The sequence below is a fragment of the Macrotis lagotis genome, chromosome 1 (assembly GCF_037893015.1).
Source record: "Macrotis lagotis isolate mMagLag1 chromosome 1, bilby.v1.9.chrom.fasta, whole genome shotgun sequence".
NCBI lineage: Eukaryota > Metazoa > Chordata > Mammalia > Peramelemorphia > Peramelidae > Macrotis > Macrotis lagotis.
In genome coordinates this window covers 52,841,232-52,863,011 of record NC_133658.1, presented here as the reverse complement: position 1 = coordinate 52,863,011, position 21,780 = coordinate 52,841,232, and the positions used below count along the sequence as shown (strand labels likewise).

At 34.6% G+C, this 21,780-nt stretch overlaps 1 protein-coding gene across 9 annotated transcripts in view; it reads left to right on the top strand.

Moving 5' to 3' along the window:
* Nucleotides 1-21,780, top strand: part of ZC3H18 (zinc finger CCCH-type containing 18) — an 82,873-nt gene that overhangs the window by 36,578 nt on the left and 24,515 nt on the right. For all 9 annotated transcript variants that reach the window (XM_074201332.1, XM_074201326.1, XM_074201306.1 and 6 more), the window contains 2 exons: nt 16,383-16,574; nt 17,203-17,328. In XM_074201332.1, the coding sequence (XP_074057433.1) occupies nt 16,383-16,574; nt 17,203-17,328 (318 nt within the window). The remainder of the gene's footprint in view (nt 1-16,382; nt 16,575-17,202; nt 17,329-21,780) is intronic.

Here is a 21,780-nt window from a genome sequence, read left to right as displayed (position 1 = left end):
TGTCTTTTAGGTTTACACAAGATCTGTTCCATATTTAAATTAATGTTTTATGAGTGCTTTCTACTTAAGGGAACACTATGATGACAAAACCTTTTGTAATAAAGAAAAATCACCTTCCAGTTAATTTAGGCTTCATTAATTTGTGAAACTGGGTCAAATTTGACTTTTGCGTGGCCTATGGAAAAAGTAACTCAAAAGACCCAGTAGTCTTAACATCTAAGTTTCTGTTTCTAGTTTATTAGAAACTTTTTAAATATGTTCCCCTTCCCTTAAAAATGGGGCGTTTTTAATTTAACTTTCCAAGTCAGAAGGATTTTTTTAAAAGCTTTGGAGCAATGTGTATTCCATTATATTCATATTTAGCATTCTTTAGTTAAGAATTCTTTGCTACTTTTGACTAGAAGTCAAAATAGAACTATGCAAAAAATGAAGAGAACCAACTCCATTTTTGAATTTACCAAAACCATGAATTTTAATGTTACATATGTGTCCTGATGAAGTGTGTGTGTGTGTGTGCGCGCGCGCGCGCGCGCACACACACACACACACGAGTAGATGTTTTGGAGTGGATGTTTTATAGTTTGATAAAGATACCGCAGTCTTATCTACTCATTTATTACAGTAGTTTTGGCATAGTCTTGATTGAAAAAATGAGTTTCATTAGTAAAATGTACCTTTTCTCAATCTTGAGTACTCCAGCTTTTATGTTGTTTTGCCTATGACAAGAATTTTTTCCTCATAGGAACAATTAGCATCTATTTCTTTTATTAAAAAAATATTTATTTTTGAATTTTACAATTTTTCCCCTAATTTCGCTTCCCTCCCCTCACCCCCCACAGAAGTCAGTCTTTACATTGTTTCCATTTTATACATTGATCTAAATTGAATGTGTTGAGAGAGAAATCATATCCTTAAGGGAAAAAAATAAAATATAAGAGAAAAATTACATATAAGATACAGATGATATTCTCCATCGCAGATACCCCCAAATTGTCCCTGATTGTTGCACTGATGGAATGAGCAAGTCCATTAAGTTTGATCATCAGGGCGGCCTAGGTGGAGCAGTGAATAGAGCACTGACTCTGAAGACAGGAGTACTTGGGGTCAAATCCAGCCTCAGACACTTACTAATTACCTAGTTGTGTGACCTTGGGCAAGTCGCTTAACCCCATTGCCTTGGAAAAAACCTAAAAAAAAAATATATTTTTGCTTTTTGTTCCACCACGTCCTTCTCTTCAGAGGATTAATTAAGCTTTTGTGTTCTTGGTGGTGGTTTTCATTTTCAGTCTTACTTTGCTTTGAGTTTCAAGACCGAAATGTTTTGAGGTAAAATTGAATGATTTCAGAAAAACTTAACATCCTCATACCAGCCCCTGCTACACTGTATATAACAGTCATTGGAGCATGCTTTTGAATACTATCCATTCTTAAAATCCAGACCAAAGAAAGCAGTGGAATGTGTGTATGTCATGAAATGCAATGTTCAATTGACAAAATTAACTAAAGGGAGCCAACTCAATCCAATTTCATTTGATCAGACCTTCTAATCTAGTGTCAGCACACATACGTGCTTGTTGATGTCACAAAAGAAATCGCAAAAGTATTGTTTCTTCAAGTAATTTGCTCTGAGCCATTCTCTGTCTATATAGCGTGTTATGTGTGCTCTCCATTAAATGTTAAGTTCTTTGAGGTCAGAGATAGTTCTACTTTTGTCTTTGCATCCCTACAAATAGTCTGAAGCCTGGCACATAATAAATACTTGTTTGATTGAAGAATATGTTCATTTTTGTAACAAGTACTATATGTTACTAGATGTTCTCCAAAATAGAATTCTAACAGTAATGAATACATGAACCTCTTTACAACCCTACCCTTATTTATTGTCATTTTTTATGAATATGAAGGAGTACTTCTGTTTTTCTAATTTGCATTTCTTTGATTACAAATCAAATTTGGTCAATTTTCAAGGAATTATTAAAAATGTATTCCCTCCCAAAAAAATATTACTATGTTTTGAGGTGTTTTTTTTGTTTTTTGGGGGGGTTAGATTTTTTTTTTTGCAAGGCAATGAGGTTAAGGCTTGCCCAAGGCCACACAGCTAGGTAATTATTAAGTGTCTGAGGCCGGATTTGAACTCAGGTACTCCTGACTCCAGGGCTGGTGTTCTATCCACTGCGCCACCTAGCCACCCCACATTTTAAGTTTTTTTTTAATTCATTGGTAGACTGAAAATTACCACTTAATTTTAACAGTCATATATCTTGAGGGAAGCTAGGTCACATATATAGAGTGTATTGGTCCTGAAGTCCCAGAGGAGAAAGACTCCTCTTTCTGAGTTCAGATCTGGTCTCAAACACTCAGGTATGTGATCCTGAGTAAGTCATTTAACTTAGTTGCCTCGATTTCCTCATCTGCAAAGAGAACTAGAGAAGTAGCAAACCACTCTAGTATCTCTGCCAAGAAAACCCCAAGAAAAGTTGGGAAAACCTCATATATTTTAGGATGTCAAGTGTTTAGTTTTCTATAATTTTGTTGGTTTCAATTTTCTGTTTCTAGTATATTGGGGGTTTTCAATTTGTATTATACAGAAATTTTAAATACAACTCTTATCCTATTAATTTTTTTTTACTTATTAGTCAAAATCATTCATCTCTCTTCAGTGGAAATAATATATAATTCTATTTTCTCCCATTTTAAATATTTTCACTATTTTATATTTAAGGCTATCATCTAGCTGGAGTTTATTGAGGTTTATAGTGCAAAATGTTAATCTCAGTTCCTTTTCCACTCAGTGGTTCACATTTTCCTTTTTTTGCTTTCTTTTTTCCTGAATGTTATTTTCATCATTCATCTTTTGTAAGCTTTTGAGTTCTACATTGTCTACCCTCCTCTCTTCCCTCCTCCCTTCCCATGAAAGCAAGTAATCTGATATAAATTATACATGTACAGTCATGTTTAACATGAAAAATGTCAGACATGATTGTACATGTATATTAATCATGTTGTAAAAGAAAAATCAGAACTAAAGGGGGGAAACTTGAGAAAGGAAACCATAAAACAAGTTTTTTGGGGTTTTGTTTTTGTTTTTTAGTTTTTGCAAGGCAATGGGGTTAAGTGGCTTGCCCAAGGCCACACAGCTAGATAATTATTAAGTGCCTGGGGCCGGATTTGAACTCAGGGACTCCTGACTCCAGGGCTGGTGTTCCATCCACTGTGCCACCTAGCCACCCCCATAAAACAAGTTTTAAAAAGGAAACATAATATACTTTAGTCTGCATTCAGACTCCATAGTTTTTCTCTGAATATGGATGGCATTTTTCATCCCAAGTGTTTTAGAATTGTCCTTGATCACAGAACTATCGAGAAGAATCATGTCTATCAAAGCTGATGATTACATAATGTTATAGTTAATATGTACAATATTCTCCTGACTGCTCAACTCCCTCAGCATCAGTTCATGCTAATCTTTCCAGGCTTTTCTCAAATCTGTCCTCCCACTCATGATTTCTTGCAGAATATTAGTACTCTTATCACATCCATATACCATACCTTGTTTAATCATTCCGTAGTTGATGGGCATCCCCTCAATTTCCAATTCCTTGCCACTGCTATATTTTTGTACGTGTGGGTCTTTTCCCCATTTTTATGATCTCTTTTGGATACAGACCTAGTAGTGGGATTGCTGGATCAAAGGTTACATACTTTTTTTATTGCCCTCTGGGCCGAGTTCCAAATTGCTCTCCAGAATGTGTGGATCAGTACACAATTCCACCAACAGTGAATTAGTGTCCCACTTTTCCCACATCCTCTCCAATATTGATTGTTTTTCTTTTCATTTTAGTCAATCCGATGGGTTTCAGGCAGAGTTATTATAATTTGCATTTCTCTAATCAATAATGATTTAGAGCATTTTTTTCATAGATTTATTTTCTTTATCTACATTTTTTTCATATCCTTTGACCACTATCAATTGGGGACAAATGGCTCACTCTTAACTTGACCTATGTTTTTATTTTTAGTATATACTTTATGTTCTTTTTCCTATCTGCATATCTATGCCTTTTTTTTTTGCAAGGCAGTGGGGTTAAGTGACTTGCCCAAGGCCACACAGCTGGGTCATTATTAAGTGTCTGAGACTGGATTTGAACTTTGAACTCAGGGACTCCTGACTCCAGGGCTGGTGCTCTATCCACTGCGCCACCTAGCCGCCCCATCTATGCCATTCTTAACCTAGAAACAGAACTTCACAATCTAATGCTCCAAAATTTATTCCATATTCCAGAGCTTTTTCAGAGTACCAAAACTTTGTGTTATGTATTGATTTTTTTTGGTGCTTTCTTGTTAAAGCCTAAGATTTTAGGTAAGATTTTACTTTTAATTTTCTAGATTTGATTGATTTTGTTTATAGTTTAACTTTATAATAATTCTGTTTTTAATAAATTGTAATAGTCTCCCCTTATAACCAAATAAGTTGTTTTTCTATGATCATTTTTTGCTTTAAAATTCAACACAAATAGGGTTGGCTATAGGTGGCTCAGTGGATAGAGCACCAGCCCTGGAGTCAGGAGTCCCTGAGTTCAAATCTGGCCTCAGACACTTAATAATGACCCAGCTGTGTGGCCTTGGGCAAGCCACTTAACCCCATTGCCTTGCAAAAAAACTAAAAAAAAAAATAAGCACAAGTAAAGATTAATCTTTCCCCCTGAGAAACAGTATGCTATAACGGATAGTTTGTTGTATTTGGAATCAAGAAGTTTGATTCCACTTTTAGCACTTATTGGATATGAAACTTTAATTTCTCTATCTGTAAAATATCTGTATTATTGTAGTATTTGCTCCACTGAGTTGTTTTGAAGTTCAGTTGAGATGATGTAGGTAAAGTGCTTTGTAAATGTTAATGCTTTGTAAATATTATGTATTATGTATTATCTGTTATCTTTTACTATCTTCTTAAACTTTAGCTTTTCTTTTGAGGATTTGGTGGCTTGTCAGGAAATCAAATGTGAGGCTTCTTTTTCCATAGTAAATTTTCTAAATGCCTAGGAAAGATGTGTTGGCTATTTGCTTCTGCACATTCATCAAGGCATTAACTTTGGCTTATGAAATCTATGCATTTTGGACCTTGGCTACCTTTATAATTGAATGATCTAGTGTGCTCTGAATTACTTTAAAATTCAAAGTAGAAAAAACTTCTAAGTTTTGAAAAGTAACTCAGTATGGCGTATGGCACAGGGGTTCTCAAACTTTTTGTTTTCAAAACTCCTCCCCCCAAGAATCTTTGTTTTATGAATTATATCTATTGATACTATATTATCAATCGATAAATTAAGTGCATACTATGTGATAGGCACTGTGCTAGTGCTGAGGATAAAAAGAAAGACAAAAGAGTACTTGCCCTCTAGGAGCTCATAATATATTTTTGGAAGGGTAGTTTGTTTGGTTTTTTGGTTTGCTGTTGGGTTTGGGGTTTTGTTTTGTTTGGGTTTTTAGTTGCAGGTCAATGGAGTTAAGTGACTTGCCCAAGATCACACAGCTAAGTAAGTATTAAGTGTCTGAGGCCATATCTGAACTCAGTTCCTCCTGACTCCAGGCCAAGTGCTCTCTTCGTCATTCCTGACTCCGGGTCAGGTGTTCTCTCCTGTCTCTCCTCACAACCTGTTTTGAGAGAGACAAAATGTAAACAATTATTTACAAACAAGGAAAAACATGGAAAATAATCTACTGGGAGGGTGCTTTAAGATTAAAAAAGGTTTCCAGTAGAAGGTGAAATTTTAGTTGGCATTTTTGAATAAACCAGGCAGGTCAGGAGACTCAAAGGGAGAACAGAAGATCTTCTGAACAGTTTTTAGAGATCCCAAGGCACCCTTGGAATCACACTTGGAGAAGCACTGGTAGAGTGGATAGGGTGCTAGATTTGAAATTAGTAAGCCTTATGTTTATATATATATATCTGAATTTAGCTGTTATCTGTCCATTTAAACTAATATTACCATCTTTTCTGCAAAAATGTCCTATTTCATTTTTGAATTTTTCTTTTCTTCCCCTCCAAATTCTTTTTCTTTAGATTCCTTGAGAAAAGTCTTCTCTCAGTTTTTTAAAAAAGGCTTTGCTGTATTCAGTCGTCTACAACTTTTTGCCAACTTCCATCCTATTCCATTTATTACCCTGTATTTTACTTACAGAATGAAGTGGATTTTGAATTTTGTCATTTGATTTATGGTATCTGTACACTTTATGTAATGAATGAGCTAAATGCTAACTAGTTTATTGTAATCATAAGGTGTTTGTTTAATGGGGAGTTGGGTTTGTTTAATTATGTAAACATAATTGAAAAATTCAAAGTTCAAAAATAGATTTATGCAAGACTGTATGTACTATAAAATGGACTAAGAGTTATTTAATAAGTAGAATGTCGTAGACCTCCCAACTCTATTTCTTCATTTAATTGTACTGTTTTCTCTAATGATTCACATGATGAGGGATCACTTAAAATTAAGTTTCCCCCATGGTTTTTTTAAATACAATATTCAGTCTTTTATTGAGTATGCCACTATATGAAGAACTTCATACATACATTAAAATGTTAAATTGTGGTAAAAAATCTCTGCTTTCTTTGATTTAAAAGGCTTTGATTCACAGATTTTTCCCCATTTCAGAATTTTATGACCTTTGCAAAATACTTATGTACTAAAGTACTTTTTGTAGTAATGTTTGCCTTGAGCTCTTTGAAAGAAATTTTTAAAATGTCTTTCTTAGTCTTTCCTTTTTTTCATTTCTTTTTTTAACCACTGCTTCCTGACAGTGAAAAGTGAAAAGGTTTCTGAAAGTATTTATTGGCAGGCTGTTGTGCTTTCTTTGTCAGATTTGAAAACATCTTTCCTGGTAGTTCATACCAAATGTCATCACCTCACTTGATTTGTTCTTTTGAGACTTTCTTTTTTGTGAACATTATTTAAAAGTAGCATCATCTTTCTTTAAGGCATATTGAGGAACAAAATATGAGTGCTGTTCTTCCAGTTAGACTGAAATTCTTTCCATACTTATTTAGCAGCAGGTGGCATTGCTTTCAGTTCCTTCACTTAGCAAAATGTTGAATTAAACTAGTGAATAGATTCACATTTCTACCTGTACTGCTGTAATTCTCCCTGTAAATGTATTCCTTTATCTTGATTATTGTTCCCACTGAATTCTAGGAATTATTCAGCTATGTAGAATTGATTTAAGAACTTGGAGACAATTTTAATATGCAAAAGGCAAAAACAATATTTTTGATATTTGTGAAGTAACAGAAAATAATTCCCTTGCCACAAACATTTTTTAGCCAGAAGCAAAAATCATTAATGTTTGCTAGAATTTATTCCATTTAAATTTCTCATTGTATCTCCAATTCATAGTTAAACTTGGTTGCAGTTTTTAATATAAATTAAGCTGAAAGTTATATAATATTGAATTATCATTTTCCCCTTTTATAAATGCATTGCTCTAGTTTAGGAGCCTCTTTTGTCACTATTAAATTATCAGTTCAGCAAAGTCTGGCCAGCCTTAGAATTATGTAGAGTACAAATTGTCATATCTGTAGATTTGTGCACATCCATTTTAAAAAGTATATCACTGTTTTTTTCATCTCTTAATTCAAGTATTTATTGATAATTATCTACTTATCACAGACACTGTAGATTAAAGTCAGTTTTGGAGTTCAGAGAAGGCTAACTGGGAGAGTGAAAAAAATCTTGAGATCACAAAATACAAAGATTAGGTTCAGAAATAGGGATTCTGGGAAAGCTAGGTGGCTCAGTGGATAGAGCACCAGGGCCCTGGAGTCAGGAGTACCTGAGTTCCAATCCAGCCTCAGACACTTAATAATTACCTAACTATGTGGCCTTGGGCAAGCCACTTTAACCCCATTGCCTTGAAAAAACTAAAAAAAATTTTAAAAAACAGGGATTGTTAGCCGGAAAAGTCTTAGGAGAGACATGATGGCTATAGAATACTCAAAGGACAGAACTTGGAGAAATAGGTAGAAGTTGGAATAAGATAAATGTAGGCTTGGCCTAAGGAAAAGGGAAATAACCATTGCAATTGTCTACTGTGAAAGTATAGTGGTTACAGAATTAACCTTGAAGCCAGGAAGACTTGGGTTCAGATATTACATCTGATGTATATTATGAATACTGACATTTAATATTTCAATATTTAGTATGTAGGCAGATTTCTAAGCCGAGCTGAAAAAAAAAAGATGCTGCCCTACACTGGTAGTTGTCTCAGTTTTAGGCCCTAGCCTTATTCCTAGAACTATTCCAATAGGCTACCTCTGGAGACATTGGGATCCGTCTCCCTCTTCAAGAAAATTCTGATTGACTCCATGTTGATTTTTGTTTGAGTGTCAGCTGGATTAAGTGGCTTCAGAGGCCCCTTTCCAACTCTTGAGTCTGTGTGAGACATTTTTCACGGGAAGCATTCATCTGACAGTTATAGGAAGATTGCCTCTTCAAGTAGAATTGTGGCAGTCAGATTGAATTCTGTTTGTACACCAAGGGATTTGAGAGTGTTCAGTAAGTATGTAATGTTATCCTCCTTGGTGTTTTCCAGAAATGCTCATTGGAATGAAAATACCATACCAGAAAATATTTTTAATATAAAAATGTCAGAGGGTAAATTTATGTGCATCTGATTTTCTTTCTGATTCTTTTTTATAAATTCTTGATTTTTTCAATTTCTTTCACTTTTTTCTGCCCTCAAACTTGGCAACTGTTCAGATAGGTATGTCTAAGTTCCCAACACACACACACACTCCTGTCTGCTTTACACTTCTGGGAAATATGTGACAACAACAAAAGATTGGGGTAGAGTGGTGTTTTTTTTTCAAGTTTTATTCTGCTCCCTAGATACATTTATCCTTTGAATTTGTAGCAAATAGGAGTTTTCACCCATTGGACCAGAAGTTTGAATAAAAGAATGTTAGATTGGGAGACATATTGCTACCTAGTCATACTATAGTGAGTGGCATCATACATTGTGTACAGTTCTTCCCAACATGATTCTTAGAAGTAGTTATGCAAATTTAGCCTAGAATTTCCCATTTTCTGTAAATAATTCATCATCACTTAGCTCCTCGCTTGCTTGTCCATGTTTTCAGAAAGTTCAGTGGTTAGGCTATAGAATAGACCTTATTTAATGCTAATAATTTTAAAAGATCTGTTATTTCATTGTTATGGGTTCCCCTTCCACTTATATAAATCACTTTTTCATGCCTTACTGGGTCGTTTTTATTTATTACCATAAATGATTGTCTAATAATAAGATTTAGTAGTTATAGACTTTTTTTTGTCCTCAGACTATGTCAAACTTCTTTATTATAGATCCAACTAAGACTTAGTCTTAGACATTTAGTTACTTGGGGTTACTAAGAGAATGAGTGACTTGGCAACAGTCATACAGTATCTCTCAGAGTTAGGATTCCAGCTCAGGCCTTTCTGTATGGGAGACCAACTCTTCTTAGTTCACACTGATCTCATTGCTAAACTTATCAAAATAATCATTCCAGTGTTGTAAAGGGTTTTAGTATTTTTATATATTTTCCTAGTTTTGATTTGGGTTTGTATCATTGCCCATGTTGAGTTGGTTGTCTTTCCCAAAAGTGAGAAAAGATTTCTTATATTTTGACAGAATAAAAGTTGAATCTAAGGACTAAATTCTTCATTCAGTTGCTTGCCCTTTCAAGTGTTTTTACAAAGAAAAATAATTAAAATAGGATTTTTTTGCTATCTTTTGTTTTTATATCACTTGCAATTCTCAATATATCTCATCTCTTTCCTTTATAATTAAAGTATTAAAAAATAGAAAATAAAACAGTTGAGCAAAACTAACCAAAATATTAAAAAGTATGACATTATCTGTAATGTTGCATGCCCATACTCCTTTACCTCTGCTGAAAAGAGAGGAAGGTACCTTCTCATATCTTTTCTTGGAGGAAAAGTTTAGTGATTATAATTTTATGGCATTCAGGTTTAGTTACTTTGTAATTCTGTCTGTTTTGTTTTTTTTTGTTTTGTTTCCCTGGTTTTGTTTAATCTACTTTGCATCAGTTCTTATAATTTTTCCATACTTTTCTATTTATGATAGTCATCATTTCTTACAACACGGTAATGGGCTTCTATATTGTTTTCTTTTTTTTTTATTTCTACAAAAAATAAAGTGTCACTATAACTTTTAGAAGTAACTTACAAATTTAAGATTTTGACCCTTCTGGTTTAATGAAACTTTTGATATGTGTTCAGATATTAAATTCATTTTGAATTAATGATATTTTTAAATTTTCTTGTAGCAATTTCATGAATCTTGTGTGTTAACAATTTGAACATCTAATGCATGTAGAAATTTACTCAATGTTCTGAGAAGCATGAATGAAGTTAAAAAGCATCACATCTGCCTTTGAGGAATTAGCAAAAGGTGCAAACAGTATAATTATCAAATTAAATATATAGCAACTAAGATAATATATAAAATACTCATGGAAAACTTGCTAAAAAAATGTGGTTTTAGAGCCAGATTTTGAAACAGAATGAGGGTCAGATTGGTTTATAAGAGAGATAGTATTCCAGGTAAAAGGACTAGACTATGCAAAAAGAACTGAAGAGAAAATAAATAATTAGGAATTAAAAATGGAGTGGGAGGGAGGCAGCAAACAAATTAAATTTCACTTGCTAGAATGATTGGAAATGGGCTTGGAGAGATAGAAAGTATAGAAACTTACTGTGTCTTAAGGTATCCCATTACACTTTGAGTGTTGTTTTATTTGTTAGGAAGTCTTTCTGATTTCCAAGACTAAATTTACCTCTTTGCAACTTATATTTTTGGGTCAAACAGAACAAATCTAGTCTTTTTCTCCAGTATGATAGTCCTTCAGATACCTGAAAATAATTAGGATGTCCTTCTTGAGTCATTTCTGCAGGCTAACCATGCCCGGCTCCCTCAGTTGAGTCTCATGTCTCAGGATCCAAGGCCCTTCATCACCATGATCTCTGTCTGGACATTCTCCAATTTATCAGTGTCTTTCTCAACTTATATTGCCTAGGATTAGTATCAAAACTAGGACTAAAACCTTTGCTAGCTCCTCTCATTTACATTGTGTAAATCTTGTCTGTACAGTTGGGGGGGGTGGCATGGTGTCAACTCTATTAGAATGTGAACTCTTTGAGGTCCAGAACTATCTTTTTGCCTTTCTTTGTATCCCTGGCACAGTTCTAGGCAAAGTCTTTTAAATAAATGCTTGTTGATAGTTGAATGACTAGTGGGATCAGACAACATACTCCAGATGTGATCTTAGCCAGGGTAAAATCCAGTGAGATAATCACCTCCCTGTTCTTGAAGTCATCCCTTTTAATGCAATCTGTCATATTAGTTCTTGACTATCATATCTCACTGCTAATGCAATTGGAGTTCACTAAAACCAGATCCTTTTAGAATATCTTCTGTCTGTGTCTTCCCTATCTTAAACTTGTAAAGTTGATTTTTTTTTTATTTCCAAGCACAGTATATATCCCTGTTGAACTTCATCTTATAAGATTCAGTCTACCATCTCTAACCTGTCAAGATCCTTTTATCCATTGCATTAGTTATCCCAAACCAGTGTTATATCTGTAAGTTTGATACACAAACTGATATGCCTTTTGTCAAGACATTGAAATGTTAGGCAGCACTGGATCAAGCACAGATCCTTGGGAGGTATGCTTAAGACCATCTACTGTTATATATGTTGACATTATGATTAACAACCACTCTTGGTCCAGTCATTCAACCATTTCAGTATTTAATTTATTATATTATTGTTGAATACATGGTTCTCCATATTCTCCAGAATAATAGCATGAGATATATACCAGTTTAGTTATCACGTCAAAAAAAAGAAAATTACATATGTGATCTGGGTTTTTTTAATATTTTATTTTCAGCTAACATGAATTTTTCCAGGAGTCAAAATCAAGCTCACTGGTCCACAGTTTGCAGATTCTGATTCTATTCACTTTACTTTATTAGAAATTGGGACCAGCATTTGCTCTTCTCCAGTTTTGTGGTTCTTCTGTTTTCCAGGATCTTTCAGATAACAGAGTTCTGAGCTAGGATCACTTATTTGCCAATTCTTTCACCAGACCCAAGAATGTAATTCACCTGGGTCAGGTGACTTGAAATCATCAAAGTAAGCTAAGTACATGCCCTTCTGATCTCTTACTCGCCTATCAATTTGTTTTGTAATTCTAATTGTGATTCTAAATGATCTTTCTCATCATAGCTCTACTTTTATTAGTTATCTCATCCATCCTAAGCAAAGATCCTATCCCTTCTTTGATCCTCCTCTTCTCCCAATATGGCTAAAAAGAAACAAAACACTTTTTAAAAAAATTTATACTTAGCTCACTCTTGAACTTAAACACTCCTGACATTTTTTTTTAGTTTTTTGTTTTTTGCAGGACATTTTGGTTAAGTGGTTTGCCCAAGGCCACACAGCTAGGTAATTATTAAGTGTCTGAAGTCCAATTTAAACTCAGGTCCTCCTGACTCTAGGGCTGGTGCTCTATCCACTGCACCACCTAACTGCCGCCCCCCGCCCCCCAGCATTATTTTTAAAGGACCAAGCCAACTTGTTACCTGGCATTGCTTCCAACTTTTCTTTTTTTTTAATATTAATTAGTTGATTAGTTCCATGCATTTACACTAGTTTCACCAAACAAAACTTTTTTTCCTCCTTAATGGAATTATTTATCTTTGTTCTTTGAAAATTTATTCTTGAGCATCTCCCATTATTCCTAGGCTGACTTCTCTAAAGCATTTTAGACCACAGGAGCCTACCTTTCATCTGGGACCATTTGAAATCTACTTTCCTAAAATCTTGGACTCATGCCCAGTTTCTTAAAAGTCTAGAATGGAATGAACATTTCTCCCTGAAGTTTCTATCATTTCCACCCCAGTCATCAGTTTCTCCCTATTAGTGAGAATCAGACCCAAAATATAGTTTTACCTTGTTTATGTCTCTGCCTTTTAAAGGATGAAATCATTGCTGAGGCAATTCAAATTGCTATTAACTATCTGCCTTTGGAAGAGAGAAGTTGAACAGATTTCTGCATAATTAAAAGCCTCTATCTCTATTATGTCATGAATTTGTCTTTCCCCAATTTTTTCTCATCTATTTACTTTTTTTTTCTAGGCAGTCTGTCTAGGTGTTTTTTCTCTCTTTTGCTTCCACCTAAATAGCCTCAGTCATGTTTCCCAAACCAATGGTTCCTGGATTTCCTCACATCAATAGATCTTAACACACAATACTCTGCAATCCCCTCCTTTACCCATCCTATTTCTTCAAATCCTCATTGTCCAGATTTCCCCCCCCATAAAAGTTTTTCCCCCATACCTTCCTTTCTCATGACGGGAACCCCTACTCAGAACTCACCCTAGCCAAAAGGAAGAGAAACATGGCACACATGCCTCTTCATATCCCTTGGATGAGTTTTGGATCACCAGCTGCAAGCCTTTCAGTAAGATAGAAGATCACTGGACTTTACTATATGTCCTGATTCTGTGTCCTAAAAAATCCCTGAACCTTGCCTTCTGCTCTGTCCCAGCACTCTTAGCACTTGTTGACCTTTCCATCTGCCTTGCTTCTGAAGTCTTTTATAGTATGTTATCTTCTCTAATTGGAGTTTGAGCTCCTTGAACCACATGGGTCTCTTTTTTTATTTATATCCCAAGTGCTTAGCACATTGTTAGGCATAAGCAAAGCCCTTAATTAATGCTTTTACATTTATTCATTCATTCAAGTTAAGAATTATTTCATGGGTAGTGGTTGACTCATTTGTCAAGTACATTTTTCCATAAAGTAGGATAAATGGTAGAATAGCCTTAATTCAGTGGTATTCCCATAATAAAACTCTTTAAATGAATAAAAAATAATCCTGTATGCTATCCAAATGTAAGAAAAGAACAAAGCCAATAAAATCTAATAGAATTATCATTTATTTTGTGCCTATATTAAGTGTTGATTGCAGATAATGCATCTACTAGGAAATGGAATACGGACAAGATAAATAAGACATTGTCAACAAGATAGTTGTTCATTGCTCAAAAAATATGATCTGCCACTAAAATTGATATTATTTCAAACATTTGATATCTAGATCTGAGAATATTTTTGAAGTTTTTTGAGTTAATTTTTAAAAGGATTATCATTAGATTGAGGTTGGCAAGATACCCTATGAAATGAATTCTTGAATGATAGCCTGTTTGCTTCTTGCTTGAAGTAGTCAGCTCTTGAAAATAAGGACATTATTAGACTAGCTCTGCTAATAGGAAGTCCAGTACCTCCTTGCTTGCAGAGTTCCCTCATGTTGGTAAGTGCCTGGAAAATATCCAGAATTTCCTGTAAGGTAACTATGTGAAAAGAAGACTGTGTACAAATAGTTTCTTGGCTCTACACTGTTACTATTGAAATAGCCAATTCATTTGGATTCCAAATGGTTTTTATCTATAGAGTAGATGGGAAATTCTTACTGGAACTCTGTAAAGAATTGTAGGCAACGTGGATTAACCAGTCTGTCTACAATCTAAAATAGTCTCTTTGGAATTTGACTGTGATCCTGGAGACAGACCAAAACTTTTTTTTTTTTTTTGCCTTCCTTCCTGTCACCAAATAGTTTTAAAATTTAGGACCAATCACAGGTAGAGCAAAGAGCTCCCTACCCTGTCTGATGCCCATTTCTCCCCCCTCCCTTTGTTATATTTAGTACTGGAATATTCCCTTAAGGCAAATCCTCATTATGAAACACAAATTTAGTGTTTAAATGTTTAGGCTAAGATAACAATCCCAAAAGTAAAAAGATGAAAGAACTATTTTTAAATGGCCTATCTCTGAATAAAATTGTCTGGTTTTTCATTTCTTTCCTTTATTACATTAATACAATAGGATATGGTTAAATAGTTCAGAGACTTTAGCTGAGATAAGTCTTTTTTATTTCAAGGACTTTACTTTTTTTTTCATTGTTTTTTGAATTTTACAATTTTTCCCCCAATTTCACTTCCCTCCCCCCACAGAAGGCAGTCTGTATTGTTTTTACATTGTTTACATGCTATACATTGATCCAAATTGAATGTATTGAGAGAGAAATCATATCCTTAAGGAAAAGATAAAATATAAGAGAGCAAAATTACATGAGATACCTTTTTTAAAAGGAAATAGTCTTTGGTTTTTGTTTAAACTCTCCAATTCTTTCTTTGGATATAGATGGCATTCTTCATCTCAGATCTGAATTTTAAGTCTTGATTGTGTTCTCAGGTTAATTTAAATGTTATACCTAAAGTTTTATGTCCTCATAATGCAAAGTACATGGTCATGGCAGGAATTGATCAAATCCCATAATTGCTTTTAACAAAAGAATGTCCCAAAGGCAAAAAAGAAACACTAATATTCATTTTTTTGTTAACGATCCTTTGTCCCACTGACTCACTTCATCTGATAAAATATTTCATAAATGATTATCTTAAAACTTTTTCTCTAAGGGATCTGTAACCACTAACTTTCCAAAATCCCAAACTGTGGTACTACCTAGCTCTGTCAGATTTTCTAGGCATTTACCCTTCCTCAAATACTATGCATATTTAATTGTAGAAATATTTTTAACCAGCTAGTCCTGTTTGTCAGGACATTCATTTGGAGATCAGTTTAGTCCCTAAGAGTTCATACCACAAGAAACAGAGTACTCATGGTCTTCTCACATATGAGATTTGCTTTCATCAAATTATTTTTCATTATTGTCCATTTGAAAAATCATTGTCTGCTAAGTTCATTATAACATACAAGTCAACATTGGTCATATGAATTAGTTTACCTTTAGGAACTTTTTGAATATCTTCTTTTCATTCTTACTACTTTTTGTCTTCATGATTCCTTATGGACCGTTAAGTTTCCTAGTTGCTTTCTCACTAATTTTTTCAAACTATCTTTTTTTATGTTTAACCTAAGTTATTTATTATTTATTGAAGCAGTAAAACTTATCTCTTTAAGGTCATATCTGTATTTTAAAATTTGTAAAACTGGATTTTTAGTTTATAGACAGACTTTATTGCATTGGGTTAGGAGAGGTAAGGAAATTTTGTACTACTTTGTTCAACGAAATGAATGAATCACCCTTTTAAAAGATAATTTTCCTCCAAGAAGTGCCTATTTTCTTCTAAATATCTTTGCCTCTTATTTACAAATTGTTCTTTGACTAAAAAGTTAAGTGATAAATTGAGTAGAAGATGAGATAGATTACCCTTGTAGCTTTGAAACATCAGTCTCATATGCTACCACAAGAACTCTGTTCTTTATCAAAATTGATACATATGCATGTTTTCAGCCGGCAGCCTGAGCCACCAAAGAAGGAAACCACATCAGCTGGCCCACAGGTGAAAAGAGCAGATGAATGGAAGGATCCTTGGCGTCGATCTAAGTCCCCTAAGAAGAAACTTGGCGTATCAGTTTCTCCAAGTCGAGCTCGGAGGCGTCGGAAAACATCTGCTTCATCAGCATCTGCATCTAATTCCTCCAGGTAAAAAAGAGCACTTTGAGAAAAAAGCATTGTTATTCCTAAATTATCTTCTTTAGATATTTTGGTTTATTGTTATTAACAGCAGTAATGTTTCCATTTTGGACCAGTTTATTGTTGTAAGTGAAACTTACATGAAGTTGTTTCCCAGTGAAAATAGGACATAAAAGGTGAGAATTAACTTCCAAAAGCAAAAAAGGTACAAAGATCTGAGGTAGTTTTGTGGAATAAAATGAAAGTTCTAGCTACATAGAACCTCTCTTGCAAAGCTACCAAAAACCAGTGGGTCTCCTATAACTTTAAGGCCAGTCTTTGACAGCTGGTGGAAATTCAGTGTGTTGCAGAATGGTAATGTTAAAAGCTTTCTCATAGAAAGTATTGGAAATTTTGAGTCTAGATTTTTGTTTGGGCTGGGGATTGGGGAGGGTGAGATAAATGAGAGAACAGTGCCAGAAAAATAAAAAAAATTGTAAAAAATGGATTTGGCTGAATTGCATCCATAAAAATCTCTCTAAGTGTGGAAGAAAGGGTCCATAAAAATATACTGTTCAAAACTGAAAGTTAATATAAAGTTAAATAACCAAATATTCTTAAGTTGATAGAATGCCTTTTCCTCCCCTTCTTTTATCAGGTCATCTTCTCGTTCATCATCATACTCTGGTTCTGGCTCCTCACGATCCCGGTCCAGGTCTTCATCCTACAGCTCCTATTCTAGTCGGTCTTCTAGACACAGCTCATTCTCAGGCAGCAGATCCAGGTATACTTTCTTTGGCCAGTGCTCTCCAGCGTTACTGCCTCCCTGCTCTTCTGGAAAAAAAGAGATGGAAGCGGGTCAAAGGCAATCTATGGACTTTGTGTTGAACGACTTTGTTTTTATACAGTTTTCAGTTGGGGCCTTGGTTACTTACAGTTTGGGGGACTCTTTCCCCATGTACCCTCACAACAGAGGCAGTCAACCAGGGTACCTCTTTAATAGTTCCTAAATTCCGGTCAAGGTAGTTTGCTCTCCATGGAGGGTCTCTGTCTCCTTGTCTCAGGTAGGTAGGCTATATTTTTCTGCTAAATGTATGATTGCTTTGAAATGATTTGTGATAATTATAAAATGTTGAATGCTATGTTTTAAAACTTATTAATATGCCCTGAAACCAAATGGAATAGAATGTGATTGTTGTAAGTGTTGATAAATGAAATGGAAATGAAAACATAAGCTGTTACTCTAGAAATACCAGACTCAAAATAATTTTTCTTAGTATGCTAAGTATGGAATTGAGTTAAGCCCATCAAAAAAAATAAGGGGCCATGCAGTAAATGGACAAGTTTCAATTTGGGGCTTCTCTAACTATCAAAATGTAATCCATTGTTGCTAAAGGTTAGAAAAAGTTTAAATAGCTCCCTCCTTTGGAACTGTTGGTTTTTATGTTTTCAAAATTGTTAGATTCTGTTAAGAATTTTACTTAGTCCTTTGTTTTCATTTGCTTGAAAGTCAGAATTGAATGAAATTTAAATGGAACTTATAGCCATCAAATTTTAAAGCTTCTCTACTTCTCTCCTTTCTCCTTTGTACTTCTCCTAATTTTTTACCTTTACAAACTACCTCAACGCTTTATAAATCCTTTCAGTCTTAGCCCCACTTCATCCTTCTACATTCTCATTCCTAGGCCTATCTTTTACAGTATCCCCCAAAGAATCTGATGCTATCTCACATTTTGCTAACATAAACTACTTGTGTTTCTAGATTCAGTACAACTCTCCTTTTCTGCTTTATTTAAACAAATCCCAGTCTGTCCAGGTTTGTAGATGATGATGATAGGCATCTAGGATCATTGATTTAAAGTTAGAAAGTAACTTAGAGAGGTGGCTAGGTGGCGCAGTGGATAAAGCACCGGCCCTGGAGTCAGGAGTACCTGGGTTCAAATCCGTTCTCAGACACTTAATAATTACCTAGCCCTGTGACCTTGGGTAAGCCATTTAACCCCATTTGCCTTGCAAAAACCTTAAAAAAAAGTAACTTAGAGGTCGTTTAGTCCAACTCCTTCATTTATAGGTGAGGCATCTGAGACCTGGTAAATTTAAGTAATTTATCTGAGATTACACAGCAGCAAGTGTTAGAGTCAAATTGAACCATTAGTCTTCTGACTACAAACCCCCACCCTTTTTCTTCTAATCTCTGAGCGACACACATAGGCAGCTTCTGCAAAACAGCCTTTTTTAGGTTATATTCTAGACTGGGAACTAGATCCAGTTCTTTAGGATTCCATGATCTAGGAAACCTACCAGAAATACTGTTGCCTCACCCTTATACTTACTAAACACAATGTTCTCTCAGCTAAAGCCCATTAAGTAAACATGTATGAAACAGTTTGCCATTAGCTTTTTTTTTGCAAGGCAAATGGGGTTAAGTGACTTGCCCAAGGCCACACAACTAGGTAATTATTAAGTGTCTGAGACCGGATTTGAACCCAGGTACTCCTGATTCCAGGGCCGGTGCTTTATCCGCTGTGCCACCTAGCCACCCCTGCCATTAGCTTTTGAAGGGAAGATACTTTTTCCCCTTTTTTCCCCATTGTGTCTTTGGAAAGCTTTATCACTGGACATTATTAATGTAATAAAGCCTTTAACCACCTCAGTTCTGATTGATAGATGATTCCTATGGCGATTGTGGAATAAGAAAATTCTAGCAGATTTCCTTACTAAAGTAAGGATTATAACTATATTATATAACTTTACACACAGAAATGATTTATCTAATTAAAGTTTAACAGAGCTGTTACACTTGTTAATGCCTGCTATGAGCTGAATACTCTTCTATGTACTATTGAATAAGCAAATGGGTACAAGAATTAGAAAATTTGGCCTGTATTCTCATGGATCTCAAAGTGAGATTCATATAACATTTGTATGTTGGAAAAGACTCAAAAAGACTTTTTCCAAGTCACCTGGCATGTTAGAATAATTTGTTGCATCTACATAGTATTTTATCATTTGTATGTACTTGTACAGTATTCTCATTTTATTCTCCCAACCACTCTTCTAGATAAACATAGCAAGTGCCCCTCTGTCTTCCTACTTTAGAAAAAAAAAATTGGGGGCGGCTAGGTGGCAGTGGATAAAGCCACCGGCCCTGGAGGCAGGAGTACCTGGGTTCAAATCCGGTCTCAGACACTTAATAATTACCTAGCAGTGTGGCCTTGGGCAAGCCACTTAACCCCATTTGCCTTGCAAAAAAAACCTAAAAAAGAAAAGAAAAGAAAAAATTGGTTCAAGAAAGTCACTAGCTTTAATAAAAGTAACTTTGTTTACCATTAATTTATGGAGTTAGGAGAACCTAGTATACTTTGAGTGGCTCTGCCCACTGATGAAAATACAGGCATTTACCAAAATGTCATACAAGTGAATATAAAAGATGAGTATAGACACAGTACATAAAGATACATAAGTGAAAGAGTAATGAAATTAAAGTTAGCACAGGAAATACTTTAATCCAAGGAATACTTCCTCAGGAAAGGAAATTAGGAATAATAGAAAAGTCTGTAGTGGAGTGATGAAGAGTAGGCTATGCACATGAAAAGAGTGATAGAAACAAGCAGGCTGTATGCTGAAGATGTTTTGCTTGAAAAATTAAATTTAATAGTAGACCTTGAAGACCCGACAGAGAAATTGGAAAGAAAATAATACCATTGGTGATAATAATAGATAATACTTTTGGAGATAATTATGTGCAGGTGAAGTTTAAGCCGTAGGAATAGAGGGGCTTTCCTTTCCTTGATGAGTTCAGCCAGAATACATTTTGTAGGATGACAAAGTAAGAAGTATATAATTTGGAAGCTTTATCCCAGCTCTTGAATCCAATTTTAATTACACTCAAATACATCTACTCAAACCTCTGTGTCAGAACTGATTTTGTTTGTAAGCTTAATAAGTCCCATGATGTAAAGATAATTCTTAGAAATTACACAAAATTATTTGCCTTTGAAGAAAAATGCTGCTAGTTGTTTCCCAGATAATTGATGAGTAACAACAAAAAAGACCCTGCTCTAACCTTGACTGTCAAAGAGAAAGTTTCAAGAATGATGCATGCTTCTTCCTTCCTTCTTTCCCATTTCTCTTTCATTTGTCACTTTTGAAAACGATAATAATGGATTTCTTTGAAAGAGTATGTATTGCACATAGGCAAGTGATTACAAAACAAGTCCTTACAGGTTTGGAAGAAAGACAAAAGTAATGCTTTTATATTGAACTATAATAATATATTCTAATTCACTCCCATTTGGGTTTTCCCATCATGTAAGAGAAAAAATTAAATCTGTACCCTTTTGAATCATTTTATAAATATTTTCTGTTACACACTAGTGCTCTGTGAATAGAATGCTATATATCTGGAACATTAAGTTTCTTGAATGCTTTTTTTGGTACAGTGCTTTTTAAAAACTGTATTGGTCAAAATGACTGTATAGTAATAATTACTTCATAATATTCCTTTATATTTGACTCCCAGTGTTAACAAAAAATGTTGAAATTTTTGCATGACGATTTTTAATAGGAGAAAAATATTTTAAGCACATTAGACATTTGCTTCATTGATAACATGAGTCCTGTATAAATCACCTGTAATGAATGTTTTGTTTTAATATCTTCTTTAGTACTCACTTGCTTGTGTAGCTCACCATCTAGGAAATGACTGTTGAATAATACTCATATCTTCAGTATATCTTCAACCTTAACCACTCATTCTTTATTTTGACATCCCCATTTGTGTCTAGGATATTTTTAGATGAATAATCCACTAACACTTGAACCTTATCTTTTCAGAGTTTGTCATTTTCTTGAAATTGCTAGTTTTCCAGGTGTTTCCCTGTTTTCCACTCTCTCCACATGCTAAAATAATCTTTTAACATTGTTTTTCTCATGTACCTTTTTTTTTTATCAACAAACCATTACAGCATGGTGGGAAATGCGATGAATTTGGGATGATAGGACTTGCATTCAAATCTTTACCCCTTACTACCTTTGTGACCTCTTCTTCTCTAGAGAGGTCTGTTTCCTCTTCTGTAAAATGTGGGTAACAAACTGGGTGAGTCCTGCCTATCATCCTGTTCCTTGTTTTATATATCAAGAAATCCAAGTTCTTCATCTTAGCCTGTGATGATACCCCAAACTCCTACCCCCTTCATTAATCCAACGTTTTGCACTTTAGCCAGATGGGCTCCCA